The 19,628-nt window shown below is 47.4% G+C and overlaps 1 protein-coding gene and 1 pseudogene across 1 annotated transcript in view; one reads left to right on the forward strand and one right to left on the reverse strand.

Moving 5' to 3' along the window:
- Nucleotides 1–3,608: 3,608 nt before the first annotated feature.
- LOC142459111 (immunoglobulin-binding protein 1 pseudogene) lies at nt 3,609–15,048 on the reverse strand (annotated as a pseudogene).
- Nucleotides 15,049–15,155: 107 nt separating this feature from the next.
- SNX30 (sorting nexin family member 30) overlaps nt 15,156–19,628 on the forward strand; it is a 99,629-nt gene continuing 95,156 nt past the window's right edge. Inside the window, exon 1 of the mRNA XM_075560340.1 lies at nt 15,156–15,509. Within this exon, the coding sequence (XP_075416455.1) occupies nt 15,354–15,509 (156 nt within the window). The 5' untranslated portion in view covers nt 15,156–15,353. The remainder of the gene's footprint in view (nt 15,510–19,628) is intronic.

The raw sequence follows: 19,628 nt of genomic DNA on the forward strand, positions 1-19,628 counted from the left end.
TACTACATCGCACCCTGACTGACTCCTCTCCTCCCCTAAGCCCCTCTATTGTCTTTGTTTTTAAAAAAATAATGTATGGCACAGAGCCATACATTATTTTTTTAAACAAAGACAATAGTAAAGTCATATTTGTATTTAACAGGATAAAACTAAAATGTATACAACTGAAAATGTGCTATTTTATTTAACCATAATATTCTATAAGTGAACAAAATAAAAATATTCTTTTTATGCCTAAAAATTTCAGTTTTGTGAACACCTGTGCCATAATCCTATCCAAAAACAACAAAATGGAACGAAGCTCTGCTGAGCAGAGCTTTCAGGGGATGCATGTCTCCCACTAGGCAAGCATGGAGCAACTCGCTCTGAGTTAGTGCACACATGGTGTCAACTGGTAAAATTCTCTCTGGTTCGGTGAATTTTTTCGTTATAGCAGTTTCGCTTGAACCTCGTTTTTTGTGATGGCTGATTTAAGAGAACAGCGTTCCGCTGTGAAATGTTTTCTGCTTGGGAAAAATGCGGCAGAAACTGTTGTGATGTTGAACACAGCTTACAAGGACAGCGCAATGGGAAAAATTCATGTACAAGTGGTTTTCTTATTTCAAAAAAGGTGAAATGTCGATTGATGACAAACCTCTTTCTGGATGTCCATCAACTTCCCGAACAGATAAAAATGTCAACTTATAGTTCCACCAGGTCAGACTGTTAATCAAGTTCTTTATGAGAGGTTCTGAAAAGATAGCGTAACAGTGTGCGACAAAAAAGGCCTGATTTGTGGCAGACGGGGGATTGGTTCTGCCATCACAACAATGCACCTGCTCACAGTCATCTCAGTGCACCATTTTTGTATGTGCAAAAAACAGCATGCCTCTCTTGTCCCATGTACCTTGCTCACCTGTAACCTTGCTCTGTGTGACTTTGTTTCCTCAAATGAAGAGGGACATGAAAGGACAGTGATTTGACAATATAGAAGTGAAGTAAAAAAAAACGAGGGAGGTGCTGTCAGCCATCAAACAGATGAGTTTGAAAAATATTTCCAAGAATGGAAGTACAGATTTGACCAATGTTATTAAGTGTAATGGAGAATACATTGAAGGTGATAAGGTTTTGTAAAAAACAAACAAAAACCCATAGCTTTGAAAAAAATATTTTTTTGAGGGGGGTAGTTGGGGTACCTCCTCATATTCCCAATAACACGACAGTTTGTAAGCCAGCCACTTCATGCCTTTAACTCCATTTTGGGACTCCAATTTCCATACTGCCCATTTCTATCAACCCAGTGCTCTGAAGAGATAAGCATGTCCTTTGATGTGAAGAATCTTCATTCCAGTTGGAACCTTGTGAGTCTGTATCAATAAGCAAAGTCAAATCATGTCGGGCCATCCATAAAGTCCGCAGCAATGTGCACCATTCACAAGCTCAAAAATCTTTTTTTTTTCTCTTTTCTTCTTTTACATTTTATTAGGGACTCAAACAACTCTTACCACAATCCATACATATACATACATCAATTGTATAAAGCACATCCATACATTCCCTGCCCCAATCATTCTCAAGGCATTTGCTCTCCAAGCTCAAAAATCTTAACTTCATCTGGTTTGGTTCTGATCAACTCAATGTGGGCTGCCTCAGTTAGACTCACTGGGGTGCCCACTCTGCCCACGCCTTTTGACCATGGGCCCCTTTACAAATTCTCAACAGCCCTAGCCCTATTGGGCTAGGTCATGCCATAGGATCCAGTTCTGCTCAACTCTTTAAACTTCAGACCAGTCAACCTGCTCTTATCTCTCCTCTAGTCCCTGTGAACCAGGTCCTTGGGTGTCAGTGGCCAGACTCAACTTGCCTCTCTATTGCTGTTTTTATCCCACTTCCACTCAACAAATGGATCCAGGTGGTCACCTAGCGAGCACTTCAGGCTGTCCACTGGCTCCCTTTAACGTTCAGTCCTACAGAGGAGAGTTCCCTCCTGGTTCCAAATGTTTCCAGCTTTAGGGACAAACCACTAGTTCAAAATTCAAGAAGCCAAATGGTTTTTTCCCCCCACTTCAGTCTGCCAACAGCTTTCTTGGCAAGTCTTTTCAAATGCAAATATCCTGACCACTCAAGGCACTGGGTAAGGCTTACCTTCTCAAAGCCTTCTCTGGAGGTATTTCATACTAACCCGTTTAACAGAACCAATTTAATGGCTGAAGGCAGTGGGCTTACAAACTCTATATTCATATTTCCCAATAATCATTTCTTTCACACAATTGGTAGAAGAAATTAGTATAAACCTAGTACAGCCAGATCCTAAATTCAATTCTTAAAAGTCTAATTCAATCCTTTCTTATCTAAATTACCCCCATTCACGTGCAATATGGCCTGACTCATTTTCACCCTTTCAGAGAGGAAGAACCAAAGACAACTTCTAGGAACCAAAACCTCCACTTCCCATGTCCTTTCCTAAAAACAATCAAGTAAACAGTGTGGCCCTGTCTGACCTCTGGCTAGCCAAAGGAGAAACACTACAAGACAGAGGTCAGACATGCATCCACTCTGCATCTTCAATTGTTTCTCTAAGTACAGCAGCTCCCCGCTGGGTTGACTAGAGAAACAAATCCAATGACACTCATCTATGTTTAAGAAAGAGCTTTATATCAAGAATTATATATTGAGAAAATAATCCCAGCCCAGTTCACCTCAAGTTCTATACTAGTCCTTAAGTTCCTCTTCAGATTCATGTAGCCATGTGCAACGATGCAGAATGCAGGAAGATCACAGGCCAGTGGGTGTGGGTGCAAAGTCTTGTGGATTCATTGGCAATGGATGCATCTCCAAGGCTCTGGCCATCGTCAGCCAGCAGGAAGGTGAAGGCAGAGAGAGGGGGTGGATGGGTAGGTGTTCCCAGGACCCTTATGAGAAGGCCAAACCCACAAGGAGTCACCATCAGCCTATGACCTAATTAACAAGCTAAACTCCACCCCTACACTTTTTAAAAATCATTTCATTGGGGGCTCGCACTCCTACACTTTTATAGATCTTCCAGTTGACATGAAATTATGTCACTACCACAATGATATACATTGCTTCTGCAATTTTCAGTTGGTCATACAGACCACCCCTGATACAATGTGAAAAAGTACTAAGTTGTTAATCCCAGAAGGTAGGATCACTGGGGGTCATCTTAAGAAGCTAGCTACTGCAAACACATTGCTCAACTGAATTAGATAGTACTACTTTAGAGACTACTGTAATAGAGAATGGTGGTTGATGGTAGTCACATGGTTGGACGTTCCCTTTCCCTACAGAAGGCCAATGACTCTCATGGGCAGCTACCACTTATCTATCTGTGGCGGTTTGCATGTTGCTAACACACTGACCAGGATTCAGCAGGGCTCCAGGCTAATATGAACTAGGAAGGCTGGTTCATCTGCTTTTTTTTTTTTTCCTATGAGTCATGCGATAGAAGGGTCTTTGTTTTTAAAAAAGAATTCATACAGCCATTGATTATACAGAACCACTTCTCAGTGCTTGTTTCTTTCCACTTGAGAAATCGTTAATATACCCTGATAAGGATGATACGGCTGAAACAAGATCATTAGCTTATCATGTAGGGTACACATACACACTTAATCATTTGACACTTTATTGAACACAATGCGAGACGGAATGTCTGTGCTTTTGTCGTCGACAGCTGAAGCAGGAGCCCAGGGAGGAGAAAACGGCACAGCTTTCCTTGGCGGGGAAGATGGGAGTTCTTCTGGTCCCATCCTGTCATGGGAAGATTAACCCATGTTCTGCCTGTTGCCAGAACCCCTAGGATGGGTGTCCTTCCAGTCATCCCAGCCCCGGGCTCGGTACACTGTTTTTTCATCATCCTCTTCCTCCTTTTGTTCCCGATCCTCTTGTTCTGATGCTGTCTTGGCAATTCCCTGATCTGGTAACACTCCATATTTCCGGTGCTGATCATACCAGTCATCCACTGTCACAGTGGCCAGGCTCGGATAACCAGCTCCAAACACCTTGGCTTGGGCCAAGTCCCGAGTGAGAATGAAGGGTTTCAGCGGCGGTCTGTCCTGCCGAGATGCGGGAGAAGGTGGTGTCTCTTTGGAGGAGTCTCTTTCTCTGAGGATCTTTATCTCTTGGTCAATGCTCTCAACCTCTTCCAAACTGATACTAATCCACCTCCGAAGCTGAAGGAGATAGTAGGCACGGACATGCTCATCATCTGCTTGACCACTTTCCACAGTCGACTTGAGTGCGGATAACCTGCGCTCCACCTCCTTCCTCTGCCTGTACTTCCCTATTTTAGTCTGTCTTTTAGACGTCCTAACAAAGAGGCTGGAGGCGGCCGTGGAGGAAGTAGCAGTGTTATGCTCAGCCGTGTTGCTCTTGGTTTGGGGCAGCTCAAACTCTGCAACCTGATAGTGAAGGCACTGGGCTAAGTAGTTTATGAAGTGTTCTCGGGCCCACTGCAGGTGATGGAGGCGCTTGCTGGGGTTGACTTGTTTCATGGCCAGGGCTCCTTGAAATGCTGGCACCAACAGGTACTTCAGGTCGGTGGAAGCGATCTCTTCTAAATCTTCATTTCGGCTGAACAAGTCGAGCTGCGATAGCATTTTGGCAGCCTTCTCAAGGAGGTCCAGTCCCTTAAAAACCTTATCCTGGACTACCCAGGAACCAGTAGGTTCCATCGCCACTTCCACTTCCTCCAGAAACTGCTCACTGGTTTGGAAGAGCTCAGGGAGCCGTGGCCACAGCAGTTCGTCTTCGGCAGCTGCCATCTTGTGGGAGCTATTCATGTACTTCTCAAAGTCAAGTCAGTGAAAGCCTTGTAGATGACAATGGTCCAGTCTTGGGGACGGTGCTTGACTGGGCAGCGTTTAGTTCCACCGTGCATGGGGCCAAGGCAACATCAGCTAGCAAGAACAGAAAATGAGGTGAACTCAGTCTTGGACATTTTTAGCTACAAGAAAGGGCACAAGTGATTAAGAACCAACCTCTAAGAACTGACGATCTAAGTTCAAATTCTGGGGTGAATCGCTACACAGCTCTAGTAACTAATGCAATAGGGCGATGACAGCTTCATCTCATAATGCTGTGCTCAGGATTAAATCACATAAAATCAGATGCCCGCTACAAATTTACTCTAGTTTTCAATTAAACAGACTCTCCCTCAGCAGTTTGAAAACTACTGGTCATCCACGAAGATGGTGACATTTCAATGGGCACCCTCAAGATAGCAATCCTGCCAGGTGGCAATCCTGCCTCCCCACCCTGGTTGAATACAGCTGACCTGTGTGATCAGTGAGCTATCGTGGAAACCTCTGGGTGTGTCACTGCATTTCCACCTTGCCCTCTCTTAGGTCACTTGCTCTAGGAAGCTGGTCACCATGTCATGAGGTTACTAAAGCATCCTACGGAGAGGAACTGAGGCTTTCCATCAATAACCAGCTTTCCATCAAGAAAGTTATGGTGAGGAAACAGAGCTTTCCATCATAACCAGCACCACGTCGCTAGCTCACTTCAGGAATCAAGTAATGTACTGAAAGTGCCACCATATTGGTCCACAACACCGAATGAAGCTCCTTGTGCTTGCAACTGTGGGCAAGGGTGTGAGGCACGGACACTACCCGTGAGGCCGAGGTTCTGTGTGGAGTCCCAATCTGGTTCAGTTTGCCAGGCAGACCTGGTGGCACAGACCCCAAGATACTAGGTCACCTTATCTCTTAGGGGAAGGCAAGGTCAGGGAAAGAGGGGTCACTAATGAGATGGAAGCTTAGTGCTCTAAGTGGACTGTGGAGGGCGGCAGCAGGAGTGCAGTGCAAAGCCTTACGTCCTCTGCCTCTGAGAGACCAGGTGTTCAGTACGGTTGAGAATCCTCAAAGTGCCCAGAAGGGTGTGAATTGGGCTGCTCATTTGTTGACTCAATCAAATGGGAAATGTGCTCTTCTACTCATTAATTCAACAGACGTTTAGTACACCATATGATGCGTAAGGCGCTGGAAATACAGAGAATGGCCTCATCCTTGCGATGAGCAAGATGATTTACAGTGTGTAGGACAGAATCCCACTTGTGCTTTTAAGGCTGATCTAGCCCTAACCAAATAATACTTGGGTGCTCCCACTGTGTACAGTTAATATGCTCTTCAATATCTAGATCTGTTGAAGTTCAAAGTGTTTGCTGTTTATCAATCCAATGATTATTCTGAAGGGCTCTTAATTTTAAATCACTAAAGACAAAATACTAGCTGTATGCTGCTTGCCAAATTCACCAACATTCTTAAAGTTCCTACTTAACGGACACTTTTTACTTAATCCCCCTTGAATCGGTTTTACTCAACCCCAACCTTAAGACAAGGTTTAGTGGTTCTGTTTTGGGCTGCGCCAGGTCTTCAGTTGGAAACCACCAGCAGCACTGAGGAAGAAAGAGTGGGTTTTCTACTCCCCTCTACAGCTTTAATCTCGGAAACCCACAAGTGTCACTATGAGTCAGCATTGACTCGATGGCAGCAAGAATTCATTGTTGTTTTTTTAACCTTAGGAAAGAGCTGTACATAAATGTGTTTGAAATGAAAGGAAAAATGCCCACCCAGAGACAGCAGCTCCTTAGCATGGAAGCTACAAAGATGACCTTCTTTAGGAAGGTCTTTACACACATAGTTGAGTCCTGATGGTGGCACATGTTGGGTTGCCAATGGCAAGTCAGCGGTTTGAAACCATGAGCCACTCTGCAGGAGAAAGATGAGGGTTTCTATTCCCATAGTTACAGCCTTGGAAACTCACAGGGGACAAGTCTAGTCTGTCTTACAGGATCACTGTGAGTTGGAATTAACTTAATAGCAGGTTGATTTTGGTTTGGTGATCCAATTGTAGGAGATATATAAGGCTGTCTGCTTTCTTAAAGATTAAAAATTTTTTTACTCTATGTGAAAAACAAACAAAAAGCAACCCTATATGAATTAGAATCAATTTGATGGCAGTGAGTGGTGGTGGTGGTTCAGTTATTAAGTGTTAGGCTGCTGACTGCAGGGTTAGTGGTTTGAATCCAACAGTGTCTCTGTCCAAAAGACCTGTTGTTCTGCTTCTGTAAAGATCACAGCCCAGGAAATCCTATTTGGCAGTTCTACTTAGTCACCTGGCATTGCTATGCATCAGTGCACAGCAGCAGATGTAATTAATTATCTTAAGATGGGGACATTAGCCTGGCTTATCCAGGTGAGCCTGAAAGGTACTTACACATATCGTTATGAGACGGGGAGGGAGATTTGCCACAAAGAGGAGAAGGCACTGTGACCACGCAGGCAGAGATTGAAGTGATGCAGCCATAAAGCCATAAGCCAAGGAATGCTGGCAGGCACAAGAAGACGACTTGGGGACAGATTCCTCTCAGGAGCTTCCAGTAGACGTGAGGTCAGCCTTCACTGGATTTTCCCCTGATCACACTAAGGGCAGAATTCTGGCCTCCAAAACTGGTGAGAGACCAAATCTGTTGTCTAATGACAGCAAGCTGTGCTCCCTGGGGCAGCACACCTAGCGAAGGTGCCAAGTCTGTGGGAAGCTGTTACAGTTACCATCGCGAATGCAAACCGGCACGCCTTCTTTTAGTGTGCTTTGCTTTATGGCCCTTTACAGATAACGAGCTTTTAATAAAAATCGAAGGTCTGCGGCAACCCTGTGTTGAACATGGATATTGGCGCCATTTTCCAGCAGCATGTGCTCATGTCATGTCTCTGTGTCACATTTTGGCAAGTCTCCCAATGTTTCACACTTTCCCACCATACTACTGCAAACTCAATGGACTACAGAGTAGCTTAAACCTAACTCTTAGAAGCGCAGGAAAGCTGAAAACTTCACGTGACTTTCTTGTGATACATGCTGTACTGTGGTTGTTTGAACCTGTATAGTATTTCTGAGCTATGTCCCTACAGCATTCTTCACAGCTGAGAACAGATGTGAGAGCATTTGAGAAATAAATGCTGGAAGGGGGTGGTGGTGTGTGTATGTGTGTGTGTGTATTTTCACGGGTAGGAATTGCATTTATTGAAATATTTCAAATAAAAAGTAATAGTACAGGCACTCTTGGGCATACCACTCACAAACAAACAAAACACATTTCATTAGAATGCTTTATCCCTGTTGACCCGATAGCCCTAACCTTGCCTCTTCAGACAAGTGTTGATTCCCCATTCTCAAAGAACATGAAAAAGGAGCATAACTTGAGCCCCTTGAGGATGCCAAAGTGCCAGGGTGTCGAGCTTTTCCTTGAAGAGTGCAGAATTCTCCAGGGAAGGGTCGAAAAGAGGGAAACACCAGCTGTAGAAATGTACAGAGCTCGAGGGAGGACATGTCAAGATACAACAGCTTTACATTTTGAGATTGCTTAATAAAGATGTCTATGCTTTGATAGAAATGCTTTAAAATTAACTTTATGGATATAATGAACACAACCTATAATTCAATAGTTCCATCCTATAAAGAAGGCTGTGCTGCCGCGTCAAAGGTAGAAAGGGCATTTAATTCATCACCACAATCAACTTTGAAACACGCTCCTCCTCGTGTTCACTGCTGTCTACAGCAGTACTTTTTGACTTATTCTCATGTAACAAGTAGTGAGATGCCATCAATGGCAGTTGCTTTCCCCTCAATTTACTCTGTTATCCTCAGGGTCTTGGGAATAGCTCCTTACGTGGTGGCCACAAGACGGCTGTACTGGCTCCAGGCATTACACCATCATGAATTGAATTGTGTTCCCCACCAAATGTAGACTGAAGCGCTGGCCCTTGTCTGATCCTGTATAGCAGTAGCGTTATTTTAACTAGGTCACACCAGGGTAGGTTGGGTCCTAAACTCTATCACCTATGAATGATAGATGAGACCCACGATTGCCAAAAAACACCAAGGATTCCAGGGGCTATAAAGAAGGGCTCCCTCCTACCTACCTATACCCATTCCCTGCATTCAAACTTCTAGCTTAAGTTCTGAGCACCCAGTTTGCAGAAGGTTATGGATGACAGTGACCAAAATCTATTTACAGAGCACCCCCAGAAAGCCTTCATTGAATTCCTCTATCCATTGACCAAGGATGTTACTAGTTTGGTCCCCAAACAGAATGCAATGTAAAGGGAACTACTACAGATATAACTCCCTGCCATCAAGTCAATTCTAACTCATTGTGACCTTGTATGACAGGGTAGAACTGCACTTGGCGGTGTCTGAAATGGTAACTTAAAAAAAAATTTTTATCGGGGGCTCTTACAGATATTATAACAATCCATAAAACAATTATATCATGCTAACTTGTACAGATGTTGCCATCGTTTTCAAAACATTTCTTTCTACTTAGACTGTAACTCTTTACTGGAGTAGAAAACCACCTTTCTCTCCCGTGGGAGCTGCTGGTGGTTTCAAACAGCTAACCTTGCAGTTAGCAGCCCAACATGTATAGCTAGGGGAAATTTAACAGCTTACTATTTGTTTTCCCTTTTGACCCATTTGTAACTTGTTTCAGTTCTTATTACTTTCTGATATCTTTTGGATTGAGGGTTTTTGGTTTTGTTATTAGGGTTTTCCTTTATTCTCCTTTTAATGATTTTCTTTATATGAAATGCAGAATAAGTAAATCTATAAAGACATCAAATAAAATAGGGTTATAACTATTAGGGTTATGATGAGGGGGGTTGGGAGGAAATGGGAAGAAGATAATGGATACAAAAGAAAATGTTCTAAAGTTGATTACGGTGATGAGTGCACAGCTTTCTTTAAACTATATAATTGTATGATACATGAATCATGTCAATAAAACTTTAAAAATAAGTAAAAAACAAAATTCAAACCTATTGCACTGCTATTGGGTCATTTCTGATTCACGGCAACTTTACAGTACAGAGTAGAACTGTCCCACAGGATTTCCAAGACTGAATATCTTTCAAGAAGCAAATTGTCACTTCTTTCAACCCTGGATTGACTGGTGGTTTAGAACTCCCAACCTTTTGGTTAGCAGTCAAGTGCCACCTGGAATTCCTAAATGGAGAGATCAAAGGATCCAATCATGTGCCTATAAGCCTCTCGCTGTTTCTGTGCTGTTTCCATGTTAATTTGCAAAGATTTTCAGATTCTGTCCTCAAGTGGATCTACTGGTTTGAGCTTCTTTACTGGGACCTGGCTGACCAGATTAAACTGCCAGTACAATTTTGTCTCTGCTGGAACTGCACCCTTTCAGGTGGCCCCTGGTTTTGAGCCAGCCCTTTGTGGCTTTCGACACGTCACCCTGAATGCTCACTGTTGTCCTCACCCGCAGTCCACTGCAGAAGTAGTGGTGCTATTTTGAGGCAGGGTTTGGGATGCCATATAGACTAAAGCCATGATTGTATTAAGAACCAGAAAAGGATGAGCAGCTAACACAAACACAACCAAGGCCCAGTACATCCTGTACCAGGGGAAAGAGAGAGCGCTTCGCAGTGACGCTGCTTTGTCTCAGAGCACTTAGGTACAGTCCCGACAGGCTTGTTAATGGGGCTTACACTCTCTAGTTATCAACTTGACCAGATTCGGAGGCCCAGGGATAATGTCTCCCTGAAAGGGATCTGCTCAAAGGCCCAAGATTCCTAGCAGATGGGAAGACAGTAATGCTGTGTTCTTGGGTTCTTGTGGGATTGGGATCTCCTCCCCATCCCCAAGTACAAACTCACACACTTGGTAGGTTGTTCCTTACAGCTCAGACTTGGGATTCTAAACTTCCCTTCATACATTTCAAACAAATGCCACCTTTTGCTTCAGTACAGAAACTTCATGCTTCCTCCTTACTGCCATGCTGCTTTAAAGATGGTTAAGGATAGTCACAAACCCTGGGACAATTGTCATTTCAGTGACAATTAGCCACCACAAGGAACACCAAAATACAACAGGAAATGGCTGTAGGAGCAGGAAGTCCTGAGCTAAAGATGGATGAATGGAGGAAACATCACACCACAATGTTTTCCAGACATTCTTTTTTTTTTCTTCCCTTTTCACTTTTAGTTCTGATGACTAAGCCACTGGCTGTGGCCAAATGCCATTGACCAACCAGGAAATTGGAAAAGAAACTGTTTTCTGTGGCTGTTTCAGAATCCTGGTTCCTTGTCTGTGTGCATATGCACAGCAAAGTGGTACTCTGACCCAAACCAAGCAAGTGGAGGGGGTTGAAGGGCATTAGATTTAATTATGAAAACTCCATGGTGATAATTTCATTAAATGGCAAAGAAAACCTGTCCAAACAGGGAAAGAAAGGAGATTACCCCCGTGGTGGGATTTGGTCTGATTGTTTCAGATCAGCAGAACCAATACCTAATTTTTTGTTGAGCGTGCCAACTGGTTGTTCAGTTGGCACTTGTTACCAGGGTTCTCTCTAAGGTGGGTGCTGGCCCAATGTGGAAATCATGAATTTACATGCTGTCCTCTTTGTTTAACATTCATCTGCTGCAGCGTACTCTTCAGCGCCCGTAATGTTCATTCTGCCCATAGGTAGAAAAAATTAGGCGAAACAATACTTGTAATAATTATTAACTTATTTCAAAAGACTCGTTATATTTGATTAAATACTATGCTTTTACCCTTTCGTGGTTGTTACTTCAGTAAACATAGAATGTGGAGAGAAAAACTGCCGAACAACCAGAAGGCGACACGCTGTCCTTCCTTTCATTCACCCAAATTCCCAGGAGATGGGATGGATGAGTGAATCATGCAATTCCTGAACATCTTCAAGAGCTACAAATGTCAGAACAATTGCTGTAAGCTCAGCAGAAGCAGAAAGGGGTATTTCAAAGATGCTATGTTCAGAGAAAAGCCACCGCCTGCTTCTAGTATGTCAAACACATGACTTGTCTAATTGGCCCGCCTCTCTAAAGGAATGGGGTCCTACTCCCAGTGAAAGGATGGTCAAGGATAAATCACACAGCCAATGATGCTCGGATATTGCAAGTGAGGATGCCAACCAAGAAGTAATATGGAAATATCTTAAATAACAGTTTTTTTGGTCAGGTATCATTTAGTATTTTTCATTAATATTTAAACACTCATATAATCTAGTTTTGTGTATCTCTTATTTTTCTTATTTAAGTATTAAATTATTAAGTATGAAACAATAAACCACCTTTTGGTGTATAAATATATATTACTTAAAAACAGTCAGTAGGGCAGTGAACAAGTTGTTAAATTATTTGAATCCCATCACAGGATTAACCCTTCAGGAACCCCTATTCTGTGCCAAGATTCCCCTAAGAACATTATAGAGAGAATGCTATTTAATTCTAAGTCATCTCGGACCCCTCCCTCTCCCTTGTTAGGAAGAAACCAGGTTTATGAAGGCCAAATCACTCGATCATCACCACTGTGTAATGACTATGTAGGAATCCAAACAGGGGTCGCTTTTGTGTCTTCAGGGTATGTGGAGGTACCCAAGGTGGTCTTCTTGCTAAAATAAGTATAGTGAATAAGAAATGTCTACATTATAAACTATCGGCTATTTCTGGTTATATGCCTGTTATTTGAATGCTGAGAACAAAAAACAGGCTCCACAGTATTTGCAAGCAGTCTTTGAATGTAACAGAATGAGCAGCTTTACCCAACTCCATGAAAACCAGAAGACTGAAAGTCTCACGAGGGAGTTGAACCTTTGAGAAGTATCTCCAACCAAGGCAGAACCACGTAGAGGCATGGAGAAAGAGATGATAGTTCGAGACCTAAGGACTTTACTCTATTAATGATACCAAAGGATGTAACAGTAAGTATGTCTGCCTCAGGAGTCCTGGTGGCCCTGTGGTGAAGCACCAGTTGATAACAATAGGTTGGTGGTTTGAAGCCACTAGCCACATTGCTCCGTAAAGGCCTACAGGAACATTACGGTGCAGTTCCACTGTGTCATACAGGGTTGCCGTGCCTCTGAGTTGACTAGATAGCGATGGGCTTGGTTTGGTTACGGTATGTCTGACCATCTACTTCTAATCAGTCTGTGCACCTTACAGAGCACAGTTCTACTCTGACACACTGGGGCAGATGAATCAGTAAGCACAGTACCCACCAAGGCACACACAGGCTAACTGATTCCCTACTCACCTGCAGTGAATGGGGTGGAACCTGGTGGGCTGAGGCTGACATTCTTCACTGCAGATTGGTACATAATCCTGTGTACCTTGAACGGGCAACTGCGCTTATGACCTCTTGCTGGTGGAGCCATCAGGTCAGTTCTGACTCATAGCGACCAGATGGGCCACAGACCGACACACTGCCGGCTGGGTCGTGTGTCATCCTCGTCCTCACGATTACTACGTTTGAGCCCATTGTTGCAGCATCCGTAATAAACAATTTCATGCTTTCACCTCAGATTGGTAAGTAAACACAAGTAAACCCTTATTTACTGGGTACTCTGATCTTGTCCAGAACCAAAAGGCCAAGGCAATGCCACCCAGTTGATTCCAACTCAAGGCAACCATCAGGGATGGCTCGGGGACTGTAAATCCCCAAAGAGCAGGCAGCCTCATCTTTCTCCAGCTGAGCCTGTCATGCCTGCACCCTTGTGGTTAGTCTCACTCCGCTCACTGCAGTCCGTCAGTCCTGACTCATATCACCCCACAGGGCCTGCAGGGGAGAACTGCCCTTGTGGATTTCCAAGACTGAAATCTTTACTGGGAGTAGAAAGCCTAACTCACAGCGCCAGGTTAGGGATTACACATTTGAAAAGGGGTCTTGTTTCTGTGAGGAAGGTGCTGTGGGACTGACAAATGCCAGCCCTACTTGGATGCAGAATCTGATATGGTGGGGAAAAATGTGAAACTGTTCATCACAGATAAGCCCAATTAAGCTCGACTTTACCTTGCTTATTGGACAATCTATCCCTGGAGTTACCTTACCTATTACTTTGCTAGTATCACCTGTTCTTGCTAGGGCTGATGATCTTGCCCTAGAAATGGATGCAGTCAGGTAAGGTGGGAAACAAGATGAACTTAACCCCCGCCAAGGTTTGGAGTGAAAAATGAGCTGCCTCTTCTGTAAGCAAATACAACTGAGGATCTAATTGTGTCAAAAGGACCAAAACCCACTGACATCGAGTCAATTCAGACTCCTCTTCCCGTCTCACTGCCATTGAGTCAATATCGACTCCTAGCGACTCTATATAACATTTTGAGTCTGCAAATCTTTACCGCAGAGACAGCCTCCTCCATCTCCTGGGTTTGAACCCTTAAGGTTAGCTGCCCAAAGTCACAGCCACCAGGGCCCAAAGGAAGGCCACTGCCACGGCGTCAATACTGAATTATAGTTACCCTACAGGACAGGGTAGAACTGCCCCTGTGGTGTTTTCAAGACTAACTCTTTATGGGAGTAAAAAGCCCCGTCTTTCTCCCAGGAGCTGCTGGTGGTTTCGAACTACCGATCTTGGGGATCGCAGCACAACGCATAACCACTACGCCACTAGAGCTCCTGAAAGGAAGCACAGATGCACAAAATAACATGAACCTGACGCATCGAAACAACAATAACCTGAACCTGATGGTTCTCTCGAAAGGCTGCTTCCTCCCGGTGCAAATCATTGGCGGCATTCCCTGCGGCCGCCTTCATTTACCGACGCTCGTCTGGGGCCCAACCGCACAAACCCCGGCTCAGCTGTGGGAGCAAGATGGCAGCGGGCTATCAGCGTGGGATTCGAGGAGACCCCGCACCGCCGCCTCGAATTTCTTCCCGCCGTCGCCATCCAATGCTGGGTCTCCTCTGAGTCCCCGAGCCCCTCAGGTCCTGCTCATCTGCGCCCCAGTGCCCTCTCCGGGCTGGTTCCTACGCGAAGCTCGCGGCCCAGAGGACCTGGGCTCGTGAGGGCGACCCACAGCCCCCGGCGCGGCAGCTCGCGAGCGCCCCAGTCGCCGCGGGGACGGCACGGGCGGGCCCAACGTCTTTCCCCACCTCAGGTTTCCGTTAAACATTAACGCCGGGGCGGCGCGCGGCCCCTCAAGGGCCGTTGGACGCTCGGAGCACGGCGGCCGCGGGCTCGGGGCGCACTTCCTGCCGCGCGGGGGCGGAGCCGTCCGCCCCTCCCCCTCGTTGGCTCCACCCCTCCCGGCGGGCCGGGCGCCTCGGAGGCGGGGCCGCGAGCGGGGTGGGCGGGGTAGCGGTGCGGGCGGACCGCGGCGGGCTCGGGCTCGGGCGCGGAGCGGAGCGGCGGCGCGCGGCCAGGAGCGGCTCAGCCCACCCAGCCCTGCGCGGCGGCGAGCAGGCGGCTCGGCTCGGGCAAGTGCAGGGCCTCCGAGCTCGCCGCGGCCCAGGGGGGCCTCGGCCGGGGCGCTGGGCGCCCGCCGCGGCAGGCAGCAGGAAGGAGCGGCGGCGGCGCGTCCCGAGCAGTGCGCGCCATGTCGGGCGGGCCCCCCAAGGCCCTGCAGTCCACGGGGCCCCACTCGCTGCGCGACATGCCGCACCCGCTGGCCGGCTCCAGCAGCGAAGAGGCCGTGGGTGGCGACAGCACGCCCAGCCCGGACCTGCTGATGGCCCGCAGCTTCGGCGACAAGGTGGGGCGCGCGGGGCTGCGGACCTGGAGGCTCATTCCATTCCCGGGAGGAGGGAGCGGTGGCGGATCCCAAGCCACGCGGCTAGGCTCGGGGCCGCGCCCATCCTGGCGCCCCTTCCCGAGGGGAGGGCGTGCCCTCGCCCCCGGAGCCTTCGGCAAAATGACACCCGGCCGGGTCGCAGCTGCGAGGGAGCGACCGGAGGGGACGGGCTTCCCTGGCGGTGCCTGGCCGCGAGCGCCGGTGACAGCTGGTGGGGAGGGGTCCCGCCGGTGCGAGTGGCGCGCTGGGCGTCTGGGTCCTGGGTCCTGGGATAGGGTCCCCAGTGCATCCCTCGGGGCTGAGCTGCCGGATACTTTGTTGCCTCCAGTTTCCTGGGACTACACCGCAGCAAGAGTTAATGGTTAGGGGTGGTAGATTAGGACAGCCCCGATCTAAAGCGAGAGAAGGTCTGTGTCCCCCACGCACCCCACCCCCGCCCCGACGGTCATGTGGCGAGTGATCTTTGTTTAGATTTGCTGTGTGCCGGGAGGAGTCACCTGACTTAGACCCCAGCCGGCGGCGCGCAGAGAGAGTGGTTGCGGTTTTCTGTCTAGGGCTCCACTCACCTCCGACGGCCTCCCACGCTGTTACGGTTTTGGCAGAAACTGGTTTTGTGGTCGACGAGGGGAAAAAAAACCAAAAACCCCAAACCCTCGCCCTTTGCCCTTCTTTGTGCGTTAGGAGGCGCCGGCTTTTCTGAGATCAGCAGCCCTCCTGAGGCCCAGAGGAGAAAGGGGCGGCTTTCCATTCTCCCCCGGGCTTGCGACTGGAGCTCTGCGGTGACCGGGACTTGAGCAGTGATTGAACCAGCAACGCGCTTCACTTAGTCGCTAATTGCTGGAATTAGCATGCTCAGCACTGGTGACTTTCTGCTCCTGGCGAAAGAAATACTCAATGGAGGCTTCCTTGTCCCAGTACCAAATCGACCCTTTCTTCCCTCCCTCCCTCTCCACTCCCACCCATGCAAGAGCACGGAGCAGTACAATGAGCATGGGAGGATATGACTTGCCGGCCTTGCCTTGAGCACTCCAAATAGCTAGGGGACTCGATGTACCTCCGTAGAGGTTGTGCAGGTGAAGAGTGGGAGTAAGCCAGTGGGAGCAAGAAACCGTCCAAAGCTAAAGAAGCCAAAGGCCTGAGTAGCCCCAGGTGTAAGCTGCGATTCTCTCTCCTAGATTAGCAACAGTGAGGTTATGTCGCTTAGAAATTGGTCCTAAATGAATGTGGAATAGGAACTCAGGTTAACTCTTCCTGGTCCTTGCTTCTGGGGAGGAAAGTGAATGATGGCTTGATGTGTAACAAATGGCATTCTCCCCCCCCCCTTGCCCCCATCCGAGTTGGCACCTGACGGGCATTTCTGTGGGTCAAGATTCTGGAAGTTCAGACTTACAGGTCGCTCACAAAGTTGCAGCCAGGCCTGTAGTTGCTGTCCAGTCAGGATCCCACTTACTTGGCCGTGTGTGCCAGCGTAGAACTGTGCTGCGTAGGCCTCTCCCTGGGTGGGTTTTCAGGTGTGACTCCCCAGGCCTTTCTTCACAATGCCTCTGGGTGGACTCAAGCCTCAGTGCTGTGGTTAGAGACTCAGCGGTTGGCTGGGCCTGCAGTTTTCTGGAGAGGCTGGATTGGGGAAAGATCCCCTTGAAGGCTGCTTGCTGGCAGGCCTTGGATCCTTGCCGACATGGCAGCTGGTTCCCCCAGAGCAGGTGATCCAAGAGAGAGAGTGTGTCTGGACACTGCCCATAGCCTTGTAGGAAGGAGTACAATCTCATCGTGGGAGTGATATCTCGGCCGTCTTCTACTGCTCTCAGACCAACTCGGGTACAATGTGGGGAAAGGGTGTGACCACCAGGAGGCGGAGATTGTTGGTGCCACCTTGGAGGCTGGCCACCAACGATTGCTATGTTAAATATTTGCTTAAGGTCTCAGCTCTTGGAGAACACTCGGGGAAAGGGGAAGAAGTAGGAGCATTTTACTCACACATACTAGGAAGACGCATGCCCTCTTCCACCAACATATGGCTGGTGTGCAGGAAGCCAGACCCAAACCTGACGACTCCTGGCTTCCTCTACAGGGCCAGCTCTGAGAGAGAGAGAATGGTGGAGACATTCTTATTAATTATTGACTATTTAATAAGTCTCCTAACAGCTTTGGAGAGAATCTAAATGACACCGTTCCCAAGGGTCTCATTCCTAGTAAGCCACTTTTCCTTAGAGGCTATCCAGTGCAATTTCTTTCTCCCAATTGAGAGAAACATTCTCCTTGACGCTTCTTGCCTTACATGCAAGTTCTCATTAGAGTGATTTCTGTCAAAGAAGCGCATCAGGAGCGAGCTAGGAATGGAGGTGGGAAGGAATTGGAATCCTGCACTTTGCCCTGGTTCTTTTGTTCAGCCTGCAGGGCTCCCTGTAGAGGGCAGTGCAAGAAGTTGGGTGCTGCTGCAGACCATCTTTACTTCTTTTTGGAAATTGGAGTTGTTCTGCAGAAGTGACTATCTTTCTTTGGGCCCAGGTGGTGCCATGAACAGGTGGGAGAGAAAAGTGAATGTGTGAGACTCACCACTTGAACATTTCTGATGGGAGGAATCTAGTTTACCTACCAGGGGCTTGCTACGATTAATTCTTTTCAATCCATCAGGACTCATAGTTTTTGTCTCCATCTAAAATTGTACGTAAATCACTTCTCTCTTTTGCTTTCATGTGTAAATGGCTCTGGGCTGCTGCTTCACTGACTCAGGCTCTGGCTTCTGTGGACCTCCCAAAACCTCACATGAAATTCTCACCAGCCTCCTTTTGTGGTTAACACACCTGCCCACATCCTCCACCTCGTCACCAAACCTCTTCACCTCCACTTCCTGCCCCATAGGACCCTGCTTCCCCTGAAGTTTTCTCAATGGTGGTGCCTTTTCCTCCTCTCCACTATTTGTTTCAGGGACAGGAGATAGGCGGCTACTTTTATTCTCTACCATGTCTCTGTAAGCCCACCTCTGCTCTCTGGAGACTCATGCCATTTTCTTCATTCAGCAGATAGTGAGTGCCTACTCTGGCCCAGGCATAGTTCGAGGACCTTGAGATAAATCAAGTGAATAAACTGGTCAAACACTGGCTTTTCACGAGTATCTTCTCTTGAGGCCCAGTGGTGTGTCCTTCTCTTGTACATAGGGTTGCTATCAGTGGGAACCGACAACGGTACCCCTAACCACCCCCACATACTGTGCTGGGCAACAAATGCTGTGGGAAAAAGAAAAAGTAGAGCAGGGGAAGGGGGCCCAGGAGCACTGGCCAGGGGAGTGTGTCTAGGCCTCATTGAGAAGTTGACATTTGAGCAGACTTTAAGGAGGCTGGGGAGATGGCAGACAGATAGCTGAAGAAAAGTTTCTGCCAAAGCAGAGCCTGGGTGTCAGCAAACAGCCCAGAGGCCAGTATGGCTGGACAGGGCCGAGTTACGGGGCAGGGGGAGGTGGGGTATTCTGGGGCTGACCGCAGAGAGGAGGTGAGCAGATCTTGCAGGGTCTGGCAGGCCAGCCTGAGGATTTTGGTCATTGTGGGGTCTTGAGGCTGTAATTTAACTTATGTGTTGAAGAGACAGAACTGAGAATCCCTTTGATCAGTCCACTGAATTAGTCAGAATTTAGCCACAAGCCTTTTTCTGTTCAGAGGAAAAGCACCGAGCTCATGTTATAAAGGCCTAGGTATTTTGGCTTTAAGAATGGCTGGAATCAAAATGATGTTGAGATGTGTCCTTTCCATCTCTGGGCTCTGCTGCCCTCTTGTTGACTTTATTCTAAAGCCCAGGAAGGGACAGCTCTGCAAACAAGCTTCGCAGCGCCAGCAGAAAGAGAGCACTTCTTTCTGGAGAGTGCCGGCAATAGCCCTGGGGTGGTGGTGTCTCATTGGCCTAAACTGGGTCAGGCTCTTGGTGACTGCTTTCAGGTAGCAACCGATTGCCCACACCTGGATCAGGTGCTCGCCTTTGAGCCAGGAGACCCCACCACCACCCACTGCCCTGGGCTGGTTCCCAGTCAGCAACTCTCTAAGACAGACTAGAAGGGCCCCGTCTGGTGGATTCCAGTTTTCAATATGT

This window comes from Tenrec ecaudatus, chromosome 10 (genome assembly GCF_050624435.1).
Source record: "Tenrec ecaudatus isolate mTenEca1 chromosome 10, mTenEca1.hap1, whole genome shotgun sequence".
NCBI lineage: Eukaryota > Metazoa > Chordata > Mammalia > Afrosoricida > Tenrecidae > Tenrec > Tenrec ecaudatus.